This window comes from Pezoporus occidentalis, unplaced genomic scaffold (assembly GCF_034315485.1).
Source record: "Pezoporus occidentalis ecotype Australia unplaced genomic scaffold, CSIRO_AGI_Poc_V1 ctg67, whole genome shotgun sequence".
NCBI lineage: Eukaryota > Metazoa > Chordata > Aves > Psittaciformes > Psittacidae > Pezoporus > Pezoporus occidentalis.
In genome coordinates, this window is record NW_026916019.1 from 469,132 (window position 1) to 490,324 (window position 21,193).

Here is a 21,193-nt window from a genome sequence, read left to right on the forward strand (position 1 = left end):
GCAGTGATAATGTAACACTTCCCTAGGAGATTTCTGAAGCCCAGAATCAAGTGACTTGTCAGACTACAATTGAGGAAGTCTGTCCTTTAAAAGACACAGAAACAAAACAGGGAAATGTAAGGGGACAATCCTTCAGTTGAAACATACCCGCAGTGACTGCAGTTCACTTTCCAGTTTAACTCTGTCAGCAGAAACATACTGCTCGGAAGGCCTGGCTGTAGCTTCACACCCCTCCAACCAGGTCAGGAACACAGACAGCTCCTTCTCCTGCCTAACAAAACCACAATTCAGAGTTACCAACTCAAATCACCCCTCAGTCTTACACACTGACCACAAGGTCTCTGTGTCCATCATAACAGATGTGAGAATCTACTCACTTCTGCCACTGAGCCAGAAGAGTTTCTAATAAGGTTTGTTTCTCTTTAGCATTTTCCAGCACCTTTTCATATTTCTGCTGTAATACTGTAACCTCCTGAGCAGCTTTTTCTCTGTTGGCCACCTTTCGGGCACAGGCTGAGAGAGAGGCCAGAGTGTTGCTCAGTTTTTCCACAGTATGACAAAGGTCCTAATGAACATGTAAAAGAAACAGAAGTGAGATGCATAAACAACAGAGCTATGGTGATGATGCAAAAAATTCTGTACTTCTACTCAAAGTCTGAAGTGATGCTACATCCACCAGATCATGAAGTCACTGCATAGCTTACATTTCACTCAGATCTGTCCTAGATACATGCCCCACGCATGTCAATGAAATAGCCTGTAGTAGGGAGAATCTTTCCTAAGAACAGTGTTAAAAGCAAAAGTCAGCAACAAAAGGGTCAGATCTTCTGAATGGACATGAGACATGACCATTTAGGACAAGCTCTGAATTCCCTAATATTTATCTAAGATTTGCTCTAATTTGCACACGTACAGTAAGTACAAAAGCGCAGTTCAACATGTGAGGACTGCCAGACATGCAGCCCATGTCATGATATGAGAGAGGCAGGGAACAATCACTGTGAAATTTTGTCAGCATTTCTTTTACAGAAATGGCATCTGAAGTTGACTAGACTTTACAGTATCGCCATTTCCAGGCAGATGGGAAACTTGTTCATATGGAAATGATTGAAAGGTAGTACTATGAGTTAGTTAGAAAAAACACAAAATGAAATTTTTATTTTAGAATTAAGACCACTAAAGTTCCAAATCAAAAGTGTGCAATAATCACAGTAGTAATGAGTATAATTACAGTCATGAAAGAAAGCATATGTAAGAGGAAAGGTGGATAGTACAGCAACAACCAGCTAATGTTTAAACTAAATAATAAACATTACTTTCATCGTGATCCCATAGGAAGGACAACAGTTTACATTGCATACTCAGCATATTCAAAGTGTTTAAAAGCCAGTAACAATAATGATTACATTTGCTGTCTGAATAAATGCTCCATATGTAAAATATTTTTTCTCTATGACTATCAAGCTTTTTTGAAGCAGAAAGGCCAGTTCTTCCTTTAATATAGCCTTTACAAGTAGTTACCACTAAATTCAGAAGAAATTACATGTATTTTACTGCAAGAACAGTATGAATAAAAGTTTTTATTTTCTTAGAAAGAAAATTAATGATTCTTGTTGGAGAATACATTACAAACTTATAGACACAGATAAAAATGCTACACCAAATTCCAGGATTTGGGATGGATTTTTAGTAGCCCAAACACCCATGGATTTCTGGCATCACAGATAAAAGTTTGTCAGTTGAAACTCTGTCCAGTCTATGCACTGTCCAAGAGAAATTACTTCCAATAAGGTATTTTTTTTAAAAATCACAGATTTCTATAAAGATCCAAGCTTCATTAAAATCTTTGAGGAAAAATTGCCTAATAGATGTTTCTTGATGAAAAATCCTCTATTTTTCATAATGCTTTAGATGCATAAAAATAAAACCAAGAAACTGAGGGATTAATTCAGGCTTTTAGGCTTTCCTTTCTCTAGAGTGGGGAAAAAATCTCTCCAAGCCTGTCTGAAATGGTGCAAAGAAATAGCTGAGGAAGCCTGCATAAGCCTTCCCTATGGCTGTCCAGTGTGACAGGCAGCCCTTGCAGCCTCCTGCCACCTCCCTGCCTGGTGTAGTATCAGACAGCCCCTGTTCTGGAGATTATCGGCATTTCTGTGAGGAGATTAATGTGGCACTGTTTCCCTGGACTTGTGTCAGGAATCTCTGGCCACACGCTCACCGTGTAATCCTGAAGGGCTGCGTATGTTGCTGATGATGAAGAGCATGATGTAAGAGGTTCAGCTAGCTTAGCTTCAAATTCAGACACTGTCTGCTGCACCTATGAAGAAAAGGCAAACCAGAGAGTCTAAAACCAGCAGGAAATGCATAACAAATGCCTTAAGTGTAATCTTTTAAATATTTAGTGCTAAGAGAATATTATACCCTAAGCTTTTACAGTGCTGAGTGCCTTTGAAGTCACAAGATGCTAACTGTGCTCAGCTATTTAGGACTGGGGCAATAGCAATAATTATTTTCCTTATGACCTACAAACAACCCAAGATTGAAGTTAAATTGTTTATAAGAAGTACAGATGTGGTTTATTTGTGCAACATAAAGGATAATCACTTAGGTTTTCTAAAAGCAAGCATAATGTTTTGAGCATGTATATTTTAGTGTCTTCCTAAACCTGCCTTTTAATTTATTCAAAGCACAAATTTACACAGGGAGGTCTTGCAATTACTTTATGAAGTTACTCATGTATTCTAGCCCATCCTATAATATTTTATATTCAATTTTGGAAGAATAAAGAGTAAATGTATAAATTGCTGCAAAAAATCCGTTAGATTTTGCATTATCTACCTGTTTAAGACTTTCTTCGTATTTCTGCTGCACTGATGCATTCCCTGTGATTGTTCCTTCCAGTCTCTGTGCATGATCTCTTAGCTCTTCCCAATACCTTTTGACTTGAGTCAGTTTGGCTTTAATATGTGCACATTCTCCAGAGGTAATAAACTGGGAAAAAGACTTGGCTTCCTCTTCTAGCTTTGAGATTCCAGTTATTTTACCATCTATTTCTTTATTAATAACCTAAAATGTAAAGTAATAGTAAATAGTAAATAATAGGATTTTAATTATCAGAATATTATTTTCTGCTTCATTCTTTTACCTGAGTTACTAATACTCTTCATTAAAAAAGTAAGTAAGAGGAGAGTTCATTGACTACTTGAAATAAGTAGTTACAACAGTAACTAATATGACCTGTAAATTTGTTTTTTTTTTCTTGAAATTTGCACTGGAAAAGGTTTAGAAAACAGCTCGCCCTAAAACCAGTATCTATAAAGAGCAACTAGAATTGGCTGAGGTGAATATTTTCATAAGCAGACAAGATGGTTCATATTTTCACAGCAAATTAATACACAATTCTCTTAAAGATTCAAAATAAATACAAGATGAGAAAAAGTAAGTGTGTAACTGTAAACAATACCGTTAAGGAGCTGAACCCTAACAGGTGATTACTTGTGTTTAATGAGTTTTTAAGCCCTTACAAAATAAAACATTATACGATTTAAAAACCAGTAAAGATTCTTTTAATTTTCTAATTTAAAATTCTATGGCTTAATGAAGAATAAAATAAATTACATTATGAGGTAGGTTGAATGTGGCCCAGGCAAAGGATTAAATAAAGAACCACATTACTGTATAAATAGGAAATCATGAAACAAGTGTGATGCTACTTTTGGTACTTTTCAGCTGCCTCCTACATCAGTTAGTAAATGCATAAAGGCAAACTAGCTCTGGCTTTACATTTTGTCAGCTGTATGCCAGCAACTGTTTCCTATTATTTTGCACTTGTTTTTATTGCAAAATGGAGGCAAACCTGAAAGCTACAACACCCAAGACAGAAACTTGTACTGTTTCATATTCAGTGGCTATTAAGTAAACATCAGTGAACTGAAGATTTTTTTCCACAACAGAATTCTTTTAATTTCTCCTGATTCAGCATGTCCATGGAGTTCTTCTCAGAAGCCTTGAATAACACTCATTGGGAGGGAACTGAAAGAGCAAAGACTACTCTTTGAGATTGAAATAGGCAATAGCATTCCAACTTAAAAATGTTAAGATATGTATGTAATCAATTAAAACCTTCCTGAAAATGCACTCTCGAAAGTACAGAAAGTGCCCGCCTTCTGCTATAATTGTGCTAAAAATATGGTATTTTTCTTGCTGCTATAAAGCTCAGGAGTGGCTTACTGCAAAATTCAGTCTAGAATTAGCAGGATGACAGTACAGAAAAAATGTGGAGCTGGAAGCATTTACAGTGTCTCTTTATGCAATATATTCTGAATTAATTCAGATTAAAAAATATCCTTTTTTTTTTGCATGAGAATATGGTGCTGAGGAAAAATACTGTATTTGCAGCCCTGAAGCTGAAATTATCTAACAATGCAGCAGATACAAATGAGGCAGCGCTTTTTTACTCCCACGCTATTCTGTTAAATTCACTTGGTTACATAAAAGAAGGTGGATAATTGAGGCCTTCAAACTCTCACCAAGTCTGCCACCAATGGTAACTGCTTGCGAATACTGTTATTTTGTTCCATCTGGAACTTTGCAGAAATGTGTAGGTGAAAATCTGGCTCTGCTGAAGTCATTGGAGTTTTGCAATCAATGTCACCAAGAGTAGACTATTACCACCAGTATGATAACTGTTTGGCGGACCCCAGGTTTTTTATCTGTTCAGCCAAGGTATCAGGGATTTTTTATGCATATGTCTCATGCTGCAATATTCCTTACTATGGTGTTGCACTAGAAATTATGAACTAAGTATGCTGGTTAGTGTGGTGACAGAGTAACTGATCAGGAAACTTACAACAAAACATAACTAATTCTTCAAAATCAGGAACAAAGCAGTGCTGCTGAAGAAGACCTCAAGTTATGCCTATACACGGGGGTTAGATGACTCATTTCATGTATCACAGTTCATAAAGCCCATTGGTTCACTTAAGTTACAACGATGTACCCTAGGCCTTACTGGAGGATTTTCTCTACTTCATGTCTGTTCACTCAGACGTTTATAAATATTACCTGCTGACCATTTTCCTTCTGTCACGATGTTTAAATGAGGAAAAGTTACGGTGGAATTTTCAGAAACTTGCAATGCAGTGTAAAAATTTCTGCTTATCTGCATATACAGCAAAGAACAGCTTTTCTGAGAAATTGGCCTGAATGGGCTAGTTGGGCTTAAGTAGGCTCCATTTACACAGACAAGAACTGTTACACTGTATGCATAGTAATATAATTTGATGTACTTATTTTCTATCTTAAACACTGGAATCCTATTCCCTAAGTAATGAAAAGCAAAATAAAATGACAATGTATGCCAGTGGGTAAGTGTGTATATGTTATTTCACAAGAAAATTGGTTTTGAGTTGCTATGGCAACAAAGTAAGAACTCAAATATTATTTTATTCTTCACTGATGAAATTGAGAGATTTTATTTATTTGGTGTATGTACAGATGTGATGAGATTAAGAATAAAGATGTGATGAGATTAAGAACAGGAAAACCTGCTGCCAAACTGTTTTCTGTCACATGAAACAAGTGCCTTATGGGATACTTTGGAAATACTTAGTGTCAATCTGGTCCATGACTGCAAGCAGCTGCACACCTGTGCACTTTCTGAAGAGCAAGTAGGTCACAGAGTAAAGAAAATGATGGTGGTCACTGCATAATGAAAAACTCTGTCCCCTTAAAAACATGCAGGTTCAGAGAAGGTACATTTTTATTTGCAGTAGGATACCAAGTCAGCCCTTGAAATGCAATGCTTGAAGACAATATGCACCTTTAGTTAGCAATAAAAAAACTAAGTATGTATCTACAGGAATGTACACAGAATTTAAGACAAAGTAAATATAATAGAAATAAATGGTATGTAGTTTTGCAAGCTATCAAGAGCAATAGTTTATTGTTTCAGCATAAAAGGTACATAAATCAAGTTATATCTTTAGCTTGCAAGATTAAAACCAAGTTCTATATCCACTAGCTGATGCATGATTTAAAATAACGAAGCATTATACACCTTGTATTTATGTAGCTATTTTGTACACCAGTTGAGATTACTCAAAAAATAAGAACAGTATAAATTAAATATTTTAACCATACACAAAAAGGCTACATATATGTAAATGAAACACTAAAAGACAAGGCAGCCTGTAAGAATTTTTCCTTCGGTTTATGTAAAACTTTACTGCTAGGTATATTTGTGGACAAAGCATGCCATCATTATCATGGTAGTTCTGAGACATGTAAAATGTCTGTTCTCCCCTTTGGCTTCTAGCAAAATGACAGACAAATGGGCTTTTAATGCTAAACGTAACAAGAACTAATCACCTTGATTTGGCTGATCTGTATGTCCAAAGGAGATGATGATGTTTCCAAAGTTTCCAGTTCTTTTTCTTGTTCAGCTATCCAGATGGACAGAGCTTCAAAATTACTGCCAAAATGATCCCACTTGTTTTTCACCATTTCCATGCTTTTAATACTAAAATTAACCAAATTAATTAGAGAGAATAAACAGTTTAATATAATGAAGCTGCCCATATTCTTGCTAGAATAAAAATGTAACTTACTAAATCTACAGGAGGGTCATTTTAATAACTCCAGTTTTTAGAGGACTGAGTGGTGTGCCTAAATTCAAACTTGATGCTTCTCTCTTAGACTGTGCACTCAAACAGTTGCATTAGCCACAGAGAGGACAGGAAGAGGTGAAACAGTACGGCTTCACTCATCAGCTGTACATCAAGAATCTCATTATAGCAGGAAGAAAATGAAAAGTTACATAAATACGATTTCTATGAAATAATATGGAATTTTGATTATATGAGATGTCCAAAAATTGAGATAATTGAATGCATAGATGTTAGCAATTTAGTCACTAGAACAGAATGAATAAAACCAGTACATTGTGGGTGTGGATAGAGTCTTGACTGCTTTATTATAACAGTAATCTTCCCATTTTATAGGAAGCTGGTGTTTCCTGAGGCAATATTAAATATCAAGCCAAAGAATCAACAACAGACACCCAGCTACCTCAAAGTTAATAGTTATATTCTTTGAAACATACATTATAGGTATGTTAAACAGAGACAAATTGTGATGTATTCTCATCTATCTTGCACAGCAAACAATGCACCCTTCTTTTTGGTCACAAGTAAGTATAACATTTTTGTAAGGCCTGGCAGCACTGACTTCCAGTATACAAGTTTCTACCCCTTTCAAATCATTGTAAAGAAACCAGTGCGAATGCAGGCCCTATACACAGCTTGCAAAACATGCATTTTCTATTTCACTGAAAATATTAAAATTTCATCAGAGAAGTCTGAATATTATGAAATTCCAAAATACATTTTCCTTTAAATATAGCCTTAAAAACCATTCCATGTCAAAAAGTTTTTGGTTTAATTTCTTTTTTCCACATCATTAAAGCTAGAGGAAGCTTTAAGAAAATATGTAGTCTAAAAATGTAAAATTTCACCTTTTTTCTTTTTTTTTTTTTAATTAATTAAAAAAAAAAGCAATGTCAGCAGCCATTTACTGACAAGAGTGTATTCAAGTTATTTGTAGGAAAATAATGTGCAAAAATATTTCTCTCAAGTCCAGTCCAAGAAAATACAGCTGGAAATCAGAATTGAGGGACTAAATCAGTGGCACAATGACTGAAAATCCTTTGCTTTTGAATCTGCCTTCCTTATCGTTGTAAGGAAGCTATAGACTGTAAAGAATATAGTCCCAAACACACTGCACAGCCATGCATGATCTACTTGGGAAACAGATGGACTAAGTTTGATCTATAGATAACTATGGAGAGCTGCTCATATTTTAATTTCCCTTTTCCTGTTCATTGGCATTGTATGTACCACATGTATTTGGAATACCTGCACTTTAAATTACTCAGCCAAGATTTTTATTGATTATGTGAGTTACAACGTAAACTTACATGCTTATCATATGTTCTGTAGATTCACTATAGAGAATTGTAGATATTTGTGTGTTTTGCAGAAAGGATTTATTTTTTATTATCTGTCACAGTACCAAAGGCATTCTCTATAATCGATACATTCAACTAAAACCTATTTCATATCTATATTAAAAGGCAGTATCAATGATGGCTTTCATTTAAAAATAGATTACATTATTTAAAAAGTGAATATTCATTGTTGGACAGGTGAATTTCTTGAACTGAAAAGTCAATTAGTTTCTCTCTAATGCTGGAGAAAGTTTGTATAAAGTATTCATTAAGATATGGTAGAAATCATGGAGAAATTAATGGACAAAAAATGGGAACATGTTGGAGAAAGCGCTATGTAAAATTTAGACCACCAATAATCAGAAAGTTACATCTGCTGCATAGGCTAGTTGTTCTGGTTTACAACAGTTCTTTTACATTGGGAACAAAATGGCACCAAATTAGTCAGATTATAAAATGATGGTCAGTACAGGGAAACTAGTCATGGGGGCATTGCTGTTTTCTCATATTCAGATAGAGGTGGTAATACCTGCTTAAACTTATACGTCAGATTATTCTACATAGTAATTCCAGTAAGACAGCTACAGAATTGGCACAAGTATCCATGATTTGTGTACTGGATTTAATATATGCAAAAATACTAATTTCATCCACACATACGAATCTGTGTGTATATAGATAAAACAAAAATAGCAGCGACTGAAGTTGAGTAACTTGAGTTCAATAACAGTTACTCACTTGAGAAAAGGGATGAAATTCTTACAGATACAAAAAGCTCCAAAATAGTTACAGGATTTAACCACATTTTCTCGGAGTCTGAACTTTCAATTTTTAAGCAAAATTTGGCACATGATGCCTTTGTTCTTTGCAGCAGCAGAAGCAGCTTTTGATATTGCCCATGAAATAAAATCGGGGCATTTAGCTAAGATGAAGGCACTTCTTGACATTCCTATAAACAAAGTGGAATACTGAAACTGAGGCAAATATTGTAAATGTGCTGTTCTCATACTTGCACTCTTCCTAAAGGGTCTAGTACCTCAAGAATGAGTTTAATTAACTCTTCTTCTCAAGACTGGGCCTTAAAGATAAGTGACAGGCTAAATGTAACTAGCTGGTTTTATAACTTATGTATTATAGAAAAATTATTTTCTTTATTTGTACGTACTCTTATGACATATTTGGTACTATAACCTGGTTGCTATGCCACTGCAAGCTGTAAATGACAGAGCTGAGACAACACAAAATGCTGATAAGGTATTTTAGAAATCTGATACAATCCTATAGTGGATAATAAATATTAGGACTTGTTAAGAACATACTCTTCTTCAAGAGTAGCTTCCACTTTTTTCACTTGTTCTTGGATTGATTTTGCCTGCTGCTGAAGGAACTGCTTGCTCTTTGAACCAAGCTGTATCTCAGAAGAATTCTTCACCAGATTCTCAGCCTGCATTGCCATTGCTTCAGTCTGTTTAGAAAGTTCCTGTAAGGGTGCAAGATACATTAATGCAACTATGAGCAGTTTCATGTATTTACACAAAGTATTTTTCCCAAATGTTTGTGCTTGGAAAAAGTGTATGTTTCCTACATACATGTTTTAAATGTGTAGACACATAAAAACAGTATCTGAAAAAAGTTACTTTCATGTTGCAGTTAAGAAATGTTTAATCAAGCAAACTAGCTTGAAGAAAATTTAGCCAGGGAAACTGCATGTCCAAAAGTTTTAAGCTCAACCAATCCATTTATTCTGTAGCTTTTCAGTAAATTTATTGGTGAATTGTGGATTATATGCATATTTATTTACTCTTTAGATCTTACCCTTTACAGAGAGGATTTTGCAGTATCTCGTAGCTTGAACTCTCACTTTGTTTAGCAACTATTTTCTGCCACAAACATTAAATCTATACCCCAGAACAATGGATAAGCATAACCAAGATATGTAGCATTTACTATCAGATTAATCAAATGGTAAATTAGTGTGAAAAGCATGGCACTTAGGAAAGCAAATCACTACAATTACTTCTACATTAGTAAATAAAATAGGCTGAATAATTCTGTGTTACTAAGGACAAACGACAAGTTATGGGTCATGTCCATATTGCAGAAACCTCTCCTTTTTCTCCCAGGTCAAAAAACGTGATAGAAAGTCCACGCAACCTTGCCAAAGAACACTCAACAGATATTGATATGCTAGTGCTTGACACTGTTTAATTTACTAATACAGATGATTACTGAGCATAAAATGGGAAGTCCTCAAAGTCATTTTAACTTCCATATGTGTGCTTCAGATGCAGATCTTGAATAATTCTTCATATTTTCATAAAATAACTTTTTACCTATAAACAGTTTATGCAGTCTCTCCTCTGTATACGCAATTTGCACCAGTATTAATGGGAATCCATGCAAAGACTGAAGGCAATATGTTCACTACATGTTAACAAGCAAGGCAGAAAGATATCTCACTTCCTGTATTTCACACAGTGAATACCTTTGTCTGATCCAGTTCTGAGGAGAGGCTCTCTAAACTGCTAAAGTTTAAGATACGTTCAAGTGCAGAGCTTGCTTGATTGAGATATTTTACTACTGTTTCTTTGTCTCTTTCAAACTGCTCCCATTTATTTATGGTGACCTACAAAAACAAATAAACAAACAAAACCAAAACAGGAATAAAAAGACAAAAAGATCAAAGAGGAGAAAAAAAAAAAAAGAACTGTATGTTACTGAAGAAGGAAAAAATATAAAAAACTGGCATAAAATAAAACAATTTCACCTGAAATGCCATCTACTCAACAGATGAAACTGTTCTGAACCCAATAAAAGGAAACTTTTCCCTTGAATTTTGGCTGATTCATGCTGCACTGTGCAAAAAAAGGTGCCAGAAATATTCAAGTCTTATATTTGAATGTCCTAAAAGAATTTCTGAACTAATAAACGCCAGTACTTGTGCTTATGGTGACAGGTAGTCAACAATATCCAAAAGCATCTTCAAGTTCTCTAACGCAATAACTTACAGTGAAATGGTAGAAGAAAATCTCAACTCAGAGGAAATAGACATAGGAATCTATTTGTTCTTTTCTCATAATGTAGAATTTTGATTAACATGAAGCATTTAATTATCAGTCACAAGAATAAACAAGTATTTTCTTGATTCTCAAGTAAAACAAAGCCTAAGTTAAGACTTCATTTGGAATTCCTTTGGGAAAAAAAAAAATGACAAATCCTTATATTAAGAAGTTACTTGAGCTGTACTGATTGTTTCTCATTTTGTATTTATCATGGGAAATAGTTTTGATGACTTTAAACATTTGCTTGGAATAGTGGGCAGCTGGATTGCCATTCTGCTTAGAGAAATGTAAAGGACAACTCAGATATGGGTGCAAGGAGCTATAAATTCTCATCCCAGTTCAGTCAGTGATTAGTTACACAACCTGGAGCAATCCATTTGATTTCTCTGTGACTTTTTTTCTTCTTTAAATTTAGGATGACAGCATGTATCACACACAGTACTTGTGAGGATTATACTTGCAGAACATCAAGTATTATTAATCCAATAGCCTAAGGGCTCTCAATTAAAAGACAATGTCACCTTTAGTAATCGGGGAGACAGCCCATCTTAAAATTAAGTTACACATATATTACTTAAAATATCTATTATGACTGAACATTTGGGACTTTTAAACACTTAAAAACAAAATACTGTTTCTTTATTAATTGAGCAACTTCAAGAATTTTTCATGGAGGTACTGATCATGAAAAATCAAGAACCAAGGTGAGAACCAGAGGTAAGAAAGTGGGCTCAGACTTTTTACATTAAAAGATGTGTTGGTTTTTGGTTTGTTTTGTTTGGTCTTTTTCTACTATGTTATATTAAAAAAAAAAAAATAAAGCATGGTTTATTGTTTCCATTTGTAAAGGACCCACCTGCAGTTGCTCTTCACGTTTCTCCATAGTTTGTTGCATGTTCTCCAATGTTCCTTCTAACTTTTGTAAATCCTCTTGCATTGTGCTGGGCAGACCACCATCAATCTGCAACTGTTTAACTTGGGAAATCTGTTGTTGCACATCTTGCCTCTTTGCACGGAGTCTCCTTGTCCTTTGCTAAAAGGGTTGATCCAACAGGAACTATTAGACTTTTTAGTTTCTTTGGGAAACTGGCATAATGAAACCATTTTCTGCTTCTGCAGGTTTGTGTAATGAGAGCAACAGACAAAGTGATGAACTGTGGCAAGTATTCTTGACAGTCTTATATACTTATATATCAAGTACATGCCTTGGGTTCCAACATGTATATATACCTTTTTGTGACCATTTATGTGACAGTATGGCCATTTATCCAAAGCAGTCTTTCAGAAAGCAGAAGCCACAACACTCAAGTAACTGCACCAGTAACCCCAGGTGGGTGTATTCCTTATGATTGCCTGGAAGCCTGCAGGTCTACTCTACACTCTTCGAGGCACAGGCTGTAGCCTCAGATTGACAAAGCAATATATCAGCCTTTATTAGAGAGCATTAGGGGTATGGCCAAATTACATAACTCTCCCTTAATGTATTTTGCTTTGTAGCACTAACAGAAACTCCTAAAGCAACATCACATCTCTTTTCCTAACGTGCCTGACTCATTGCCAGCCTTGCTAGATAAGCTCACAGCTCCCTACACAATCCTACTCTGGTATCTTCAGGTCCATGTCTAAGTCTGTTTTTACCTTAACAGATTCCATATCAAAAAAAGAAGAAGAGTCTGAGAACTCAATGAGAAGTTAACCATTCCTACTATCTCTCGTATGGTTGGGTAAGGAATGTAGAGTATTGAAAGAACAAATACAAGCCTTAACACATACAGTAGCCTTTGCAAACATCAAAGAGTTTAGATAATACAGGGGCAAGACATAGTATTGCTTGGTCAGAGAGTTAAACATGTCTGACCTTACAGAAACAGGTGTTAATATAAAACACTTATATAATGCACAAACATTGATAGTATTCTTCCTAGCTTCAAGCTGGCCACAGAGTTAATTTATTTCCCATGTTTACCCCCATGATTCTTGCTGTACACAGCCCATATGATTTATTATTACTGTAGCCTGTAGATGATTTCATCTATTATCAGTGCATAAAAAGACTCCTTTTCTGTTCCTACAGACTGGAGGCCCACCGTTTACTGCAGAAGCGACCTATAGGAGGAGGTAAGACTAGAGGTACATCTTCCTTCCTGCATTTAGATTTGGGGTGACATCAAAGCTGCTGAAGTAAAGAAGTTTCCAAAACCAGGATTGGGACCAATTTATCATGAGCAAATCTGACATACAAACTTCAACTAAATGAAGCATGGTTTTCAGATGTTCTGTGTCCAAAAAAACACTGTCAAATAAAAGAATATTCAATAAAAATTGAAAAACAAGCTCATCTTTGAGCATTAACATTTTAAAAATACTAAGAATTTTTTTGTCATAAGAAATCAATGCTAGGCCATATGAGACTGTTTCCTTTATAACTATTTCAAGTTCAAATAAAAAGTGTTACCTTAACGGACATAATAAAATTTTGTAATTACATAAATTCTATCTTAAAAAAAAAAAATGGATATGGACATGAATAATTGCCTTACCTGATGATGAAGTAGTAGTTGCTGAGCTTGTAATAAACTTTCTGTATCCAGGATCTTTTCAGCCTCTGCTTGGGCTTCTTTCGAATTGCTGATTAATTCCTCAATCGCACTTTTAACTTCTTCTTTGTACTGGACACAGTCTCCAACAGTGCCTACAGTCTTTTCAACCTACAATTACAAATAAGTTTAAGCATTTAATGTTGAAAGGCTCTGTATTTTAAGAGCACATTTATATTTAGAACATTTTTCAAAAAAATATAGTAAATTGTCTAAACTCAAACCAATTTTGTCTCCAGCATTCTTGACACCTTTAGCTTTTCAGTGAAAGAGTGACCGTAGATTTAAGATGTGACCAAGGAGATCTTTGTTTTGTTTGGATGTACTCCCTATTACACTGCCATATGGTAAATGGATGTCTGTGACAGCCACATATTAGTGATCACTTAGAAAATACATGCTGTCCTCATCCTTACAAGCTGACCCAGATTCTGAAACACCTGTGCTACCCAACTCACAAAAAATCTTGTTGCCTTTTGGACCCTTTAGAGCAAAACACTGGTGAATCACAAATATATTAAAATGCCCTGTTACCCTGATTTTATGGACCACAATATGCATGTGGTAAAATATCCAGTTTGCAGAAATTTCTGATGAAAAAGATATATTTATTCAACATATCAGAAAGTCCTTCCCCACTTGTAAGATTCTGCTAACTACTTGCAGCTGATTCTCAGTACAGGTTCTGTTTTTTAGACAGATCCTGTGTTTAAGGTTTTAATCTGAAAGTATTCTAGAACTGAGAAACTCCTTTCTTCCTTCTTTCCTTTCTTTCTTGTCTATATTCACTTTAGAAGGTCATTCAGATCCAAGCCATTCTCTTTCCTGTTTTATAAATATTTAGTCTTTACTCTCCAAAAAACATTGCTGAACTCTGGAAATACCCAGCATCAATCCTTGTCTAAACGGTTCATCCATCTGATTAAGCTGTAAATTTAGCTGCAAAGAGTATTCAGACTTCTAAGATTCAGCAGTCTATTAACTATGTTTAAAGTGCCATTTAGATTCAAAACAAGTTTAGATTCTAGCTCTTACCATCTTTTTTTACCTTCACGAACTTGTGTTCCCCTTATTTCCGACTTTTAGAGGTAATAAAAACCAAAACTATTTTAACATAGCAAAACAAAATAAAAAAAATTAAAAAGAAAAGATAGTATCTTAAATTTCTTGCAGTCACCTGGAAATCAGAACATTGACTGCCCTGACTTTCCAAACACAATTTGCAAACCATGGATGTTTAAAGAAGTTTCAAAAAATACATGGAAAATAAATCATTTGGAGCACCTACAAACCTTCACAAGAACAGACATTAACAATGGAATTTGAAGTCTTAAGTCTTTGTCTATCCTGATCTCCTTTATCCTCATTATCATTCAGACCTCAGAGAACTGAGACCTCAGAGAACTGCAGCCTCTTCCAGCAAATTCAGTACATGACAGACATCCTTAATGATTTGAAACTACCTCATGGTAGTTCCTTTATTAATTCAACATAAAAGATATATAAATGAAGATTAAAGTCAAATTATATATCCAGTAGATAATGTACATGATAGTTTTACCAATGTTCAGCATGAGCCTGTTTTAGAAAACTACCTTTCGCTTCTAAAAATATTGACATTTTGATTCCGGAAATATTTACTATGATGCTTTCCAATCCTGCAAAGGCAAAATCTCCATTATTAGTAATGTCAGTATTTTTTGCTTGTTACTCTCAAGGCTTTGCTACCCAGGGAGTACAAACAAGCTTTTCATTGCTGAATCCTTGCATTTTAATTAAAAAAACACAGCAGGGAACTTATGCCTGTGAAGCCACAATTGATGTAATTTCATGTGACACTATAAATGAAGAGGTTTTGTGTCCCTCATACTGTACCTCAGCCAGCAAATCTATAAGTCCCTTGAAGTCACTGGAAAGTTTACAAAGCTCAGCCTCTGTCTCTTTGGCCTCCAAATCAGGACATGCTGTGGTCAAAACAGCAAGTCTAGATTTCAGCCAGCTGCGATTTTCTCCTTGCTTCTTAATATGATTCTTAATTTCCTGTGAGAGAATCAAAAGGCATTTTTTTCAATTAAACAAAATATAATAGACTGGCATTCATAGTATCAGTTCAAAGATGAGTAGTGTAAACATACTATCTTTGTTTTTATCTTTAAACACTAGAAATGTAGTATTTTTCTATTTGGATACCCTATCTGATTCTGTTCCAGTCAACGGCTACATGCATTTGGCCTACAGGCTTTACTCTGCTACTACTTATAAGACTAGTCTTTAATAAGTAGTAGTAGTAGAGTATTTTTTTCCCTACAAACTAAGATTTTTGTCTATAGATAGATAGATGGTAGACACCATGTATAGATATTTGACCACATTTCTCAGTTACCATGTAAATCATAAATGCCGACATTCCCAAATACAAAATTTCATGTGGTAGGCTTTGTTCGTATGTTTCCCTACTTAAATAGCTCTCCCCCACCTTTTTTCACTCAGTATTTTGTTTATATCTTTGTGCCAGTGATGACGAGAAGTTGCCAGCCCTGAAACTGCATGAATAAATCAGAATTTTTGAAGCAGAATTGTTTCTCTGCACAGTTAACCTGCTCATAACTTTCACACAATCTCCTACAGTATGTGTAGTATTTCTGCTCTTAGTATGTGAAAGAAAAGAAAGAAAGAAGGGTTAAGCTATGTCCCAAATGACACAATATGTTATTGCCTAAAACTAATTTAATCAAATGACTCAATCTTCAACTGTTCTACCATTTCTGTTACCCGTCACCAATGCAACAGTGACTGGTAAAATACATGGAGTATCTTTGCTTCTCCTCTGCTACCATAGAAGAGAATTTTTATTACGGATAATTTCCATAAGTGTAAGACAGCAACTTGATCCTTCAAAAACCCCCAGTCCAGAAATTTTGGCTTTTCTTTGCACTGCACTTTTAACTGTGCATGCAGCAGGATGAGAAGCAAGTAATTTATCTGCTTCTATATTTTGGATGTTCTGAATACACAGGTAAGGGGACCTTCCATTATTAAAAAGTAGGAACTTATGTCACACTTCGCTGCAATGTGGAACATTCTCCTGGGAATGTTTTTAAGAATACCATGAATCAGCAGAGCTGCTATGGTCTCCATAGTAAAACAGTCACACTATTTCAGAATACAGTTTTATCTAGAGTCCCAGTAGCAATGACCGTAGCTTTGTTAGAATATAAACCAGGGGCTCACCCCCATGGATGCTTTACATTGCTTGTATTTGGCAGTATCATTGACACTTTCCTTTATCTTCTTTAGCTCTCCTTCTGTTGATGAAATCCAATTTGCCAATTCAGAAAATCTGAAATAAAACATAACATCATGCAAAACAAGAAAATACAAGAAATGCCACCACCAAATGGTAACCTTTTAAGTTTAAGCAAAAAAGAAAAGAAAATAAAATCAGAAAACACTCAAAACCCACTATAATTTGTGGAACTACTACAGGAATTACAGTTTTCCACTTGAAGCTGACAATAAAGTATCATCATTCTTTATGTGGTACTGATCTATGATGACATTTAGAGAAGTGACCATGCATAAGGCTCTACAAGACCCAGCTAGCAATTGAGTTGAAACCTTTTCCTATAGCTCTTCCAGGTGTCCGAGTGCTCTGTTAGCCTTATGTATGTGTTGTTTATCTGGGATTTGAGCTCCTTCAGGATTCTTTGGCCGCTTTCCAATGTAGCCCTCACTGGGTCAGTAACTGGCAGTTTTTGGCACAGCTCTTCAATCCGTTGTAGCCTTTTCTCACAAAGGTGGTAAGGTCCCTTGTCACCAAAGAACAACTGACCGGAGACAAAGCAGAAAACACAATAAAAATACTAACTGGCAGAAACCACAAACATATCTAGATGTTTGTTATAAATTGTACTAAGCCCAAATCAAAATTTTTTTTAAAGGCCCCAAGTATTGATATGATTTAGTAATGCACAGAGTTTTTGATGGATTAGGAGTTGGTTAGACCCTCCATTACTGACATTGAAATGTATTTCTGTAAATGCCCACGTGGTGGCATATAATTCGTACCATGTGTTCCTCAATCATCCTTTCATTGCCTTCTCTTGATAACACCTTGTTCTGTCGAGCTAGTTCAGCTCTGCACTCCTCCACTGTGACAAGGAACTTGCTTTTCTGCGCTTCAATCTTCAAGTGGATCAAATGATATGGGGCTTCTGTTTGAAGATCCTATGCACCCAGATGGGCAATAAACAAACACAGAGATAAAACACTACTCCCATTACTTCGGTGTGAAGTTACCACAAATAAATTATCTAAAACCTCTTAATAAAGAAAATAAACTTATATGTGCAGAGACAGATGTGGGGGCTCTCTGTATTCATTTAAGTAAATAATCAACTCTGGCACCAGTATCTCTTAGATACAAGGTTTTGGCACCAGAATACGTATGCACATTATAGAGACATTTTGATTCCTGGCAAGATATACCAAATATTTCCTGTATGAAATAATAAATCAAACAATAATAGTGAAACTATAGCCACAACTGCTTCCAGAGGTTCCTGTTTGACATGCTAGTGAGAAAACACTTATCCACCACACCAGCTTTGACCTACAACATGCTATAGCAGGCAAAAAATCCCATAGTATATGGACAGTGCTTGTTCAGTTGTTAGAGTCTTTGGCTGAAGACACAATTAAAAGTGATACTTTGATTTCTTAAAAATTTAATTTTCTTTCTTTTTTTGTTTTATTTCTTCTATTAAGGTTGGTAAAGTAAAGTAAATGAAATCATCCAACATCAGCATAAATAAATCTAGGACCTATTCTCCACAAATGTTCTTAACACAGGCACCATTATGGCTGCAAGAAGGGGAAGAAATTAAAGTTTCATAATTAATTCACATTTCTCACTTTTGACCACTTGACAGGGCTTTTTCAAGAGGATATTTTTTAGGAGCAACTGTGGCCAATGTTGTAAAATACTTTTATACTTTTTTTTTACTCTCAATTGCACAGGAAGCTAAATAATACAGCACACTTTTTATTTACCTTGTTTTTTTCAAAACATAGGTCATGCAGAAACATTCCAAAGTTAATAATTAGAATTTCCAGAGATACCACTCAATGTCACTAACCTTCCACTGCCTATGGAGTTTTCTCACAGCTTCCTGCAGGTTGTGCTGCTCTTGTTCTGGGAGGATGTCAGTAAGTTCATCACATGCTTTCAGAAAGGCATTTAGGACCCTCTGATCCAACTGGCTGAAGAATTCCTGAAGTTGAGAGGAGAAGTGAGAAGGTGAGAAGATGAAGCTGTTTACCGATATGATAACATGCCGAAATGAAGTTCCCTAGTACACTCTGTTACTTCTGCTGCCCTGAAGAACTGAAGTTTGAGCTAGGAAAGGACTATTTCTAGCTATTTAAAGTCCAGCAAATTAATTTATTCTCAGCCAGTACACTGAGATGGTATTTTAACAAGAATACATTTTAAAGATACATGCATAAGTAATGGTTACAATACAGACAGAGATACTGATCTGGGAAATAAAAAAAGAAAAGCAGTGGATGCATGAGACTGGCAGAATTTTGTGTCCTCACTCCCAACAGCTCTACTTGCAAAGCTGATCCTTATTTCTAGGGATTCTTCTCTCTTCAACTTCTGGTTTCTTACATTCACCAATAAGAGGGGTGACCTTTTCTCCCTTTCGTTTTTCAATCTCAACATTAGTTTGACCTGGTCTGTGTAACTTCTATATGTGAAAGAAACCCACATCAATTTTAAGATCAAGTTGTCTTTTCATTTGTATGTCATGCACTCAGAGATTTCCATGAGGAAGGTCAGAGAATTTACTCACACTATGTTTCCTGAGAAGTTCTTCAGGATTTCCTTTTTCTTTTAAGCAACAATTGGCAATCTGTATTACTTTTTCCAGTTCTGCTCTAGATTCCTCAAATTTCTTCATCAAACGGCTATTTGCTTCTATGTTTTTTCTCCAGTCACCAGCTTTCCTGACCATATTCTGTGTTAAAGCAAAGAAAATGAGCTGGCACTTTCATACTGATTTTTACTTGCTTTTACCATGATCTGACAAAAAATGCATGCCATTGGTGTCACTCTTTCAAATATATGCCATCCACAAGTGCTTCTCATTTTCATGATCCTGTTTTCTCCATTTTTAAAACTTATACTAAGGCTTGTGCTAATGTCACCCTTCATTCAACTGAAACTGGGTAGCTAGCTGATACAGATGGCTCTGATACCTTCAGAATGGCTCTGCCATTTGACTAGAGTTTTTTTTCCTAAAGCCTGATTTCAAATCTTAAGCACCTGGTATAGCTAAAAGTTCACCATTCAATTTTTCCTAGCAGCAGACTACCTCCTCCTACATGAATGTACATGAAGGTGGTTTGACCTATGGATTCAACTAGTTCCATGCTGCAGGTTGTCTGATCTGGAGGATGTTTGTACAATTATCACTGGTAGGCCAGGTAAGAAACCAGGCAGAAAGCCACTTGACAGCAAACTTTGTGGCTAAGTTGCTACTATGGAATCCTCTTGTTTTGCAACCTTAGTCACAGCTCTTCATTGTTCTGCCTCAGTGAACTGAACTATCCAGTAGTTATAATTCCACAAGCAAATAATAAAATTAACTAGGAGAAACAAACAGTTCACCAGTTCAAGTGCAGAAAGGTAATTCCAGCACTGCTTATTAAAAACATACTTTACCATCCTCATTGATTACAAACCCCAGTGTAAGGAATTGTAATGATTTTAGCCAGTGAGCTAATCAAATCTGTAGTTCCCAACTTACATATCTTCCTACATCTTTTTAAAGTTTCCTGATAAAAACTTTGTGTGTAACAGTAGAATGATATAGGAGTGTACTCCTTACATGAGAAAATGATTGTTTCCAGATCCATAAATATTTTAACTCTGGTTATGCCACATTTTGTATGGTTATGTTATGTTTTATAGGCCTATTTTCTAGCACAAAAAGAAATAAATCACCATCCAACTTCATAAAAACAGAATGCTTATTGTTTAACATGGTATAATTACCAAGCTACAACTGTACCTGCTTCTGTTATTGTAAGCTAAACTTAAATATTTTCTAAATTGTAAGTAATTGCAAAATTCCACTGATCTTTAAGTAAAACCCACAAAATACAATAAAAGTTTTAAAATGCATATTTTAGAGACAGCTCTTTATTGATAAATGATTTTCTGTAGCTTAAAATTCAGTTTAGATAGCTTTATACCGAACAATTATTGCCTGAAACGAATCTAATAGAACCCAACATCTGGAGATCTGACTCCAAGATAATAGTTAATTTCATTTTGGAGGGAGGCTAGAATGGGGCTGAAGAGCCCTGAAAATATCACCATGGCTAATTACAACACACAGCTCTACAGGTAAGTAGGATTATAGCCCAAATTATGTATCTTTTCATTAACAAATGCAAGTCAGTATTTGCAACTTTCTATATTCACAATCCACTGCATTTTCTGAGGAAATACAAAGCCC

General features: G+C 35.4%; 1 protein-coding gene across 16 annotated transcripts in view; it reads right to left on the reverse strand.

Annotated features, from left to right (window-relative positions):
* Positions 1-21,193, reverse strand: part of SYNE1 (spectrin repeat containing nuclear envelope protein 1) — a 291,558-nt gene that overhangs the window by 175,390 nt on the left and 94,975 nt on the right. For all 16 annotated transcript variants that reach the window (XM_062640759.1, XM_062640758.1, XM_062640756.1 and 13 more), the window contains 15 exons: positions 19,523-19,687; positions 18,803-18,937; positions 17,733-17,891; positions 17,283-17,491; positions 16,896-17,004; positions 15,540-15,704; positions 13,608-13,775; positions 11,924-12,100; positions 10,491-10,631; positions 9,325-9,485; positions 6,370-6,520; positions 2,839-3,066; positions 2,219-2,317; positions 378-565; positions 148-271 (listed from right to left, as the gene is read on the reverse strand). In XM_062640759.1, the coding sequence (XP_062496743.1) occupies positions 148-271; positions 378-565; positions 2,219-2,317; positions 2,839-3,066; positions 6,370-6,520; positions 9,325-9,485; positions 10,491-10,631; positions 11,924-12,100; positions 13,608-13,775; positions 15,540-15,704; positions 16,896-17,004; positions 17,283-17,491; positions 17,733-17,891; positions 18,803-18,937; positions 19,523-19,687 (2,379 nt within the window). The remainder of the gene's footprint in view (positions 1-147; positions 272-377; positions 566-2,218; positions 2,318-2,838; positions 3,067-6,369; positions 6,521-9,324; positions 9,486-10,490; positions 10,632-11,923; positions 12,101-13,607; positions 13,776-15,539; positions 15,705-16,895; positions 17,005-17,282; positions 17,492-17,732; positions 17,892-18,802; positions 18,938-19,522; positions 19,688-21,193) is intronic.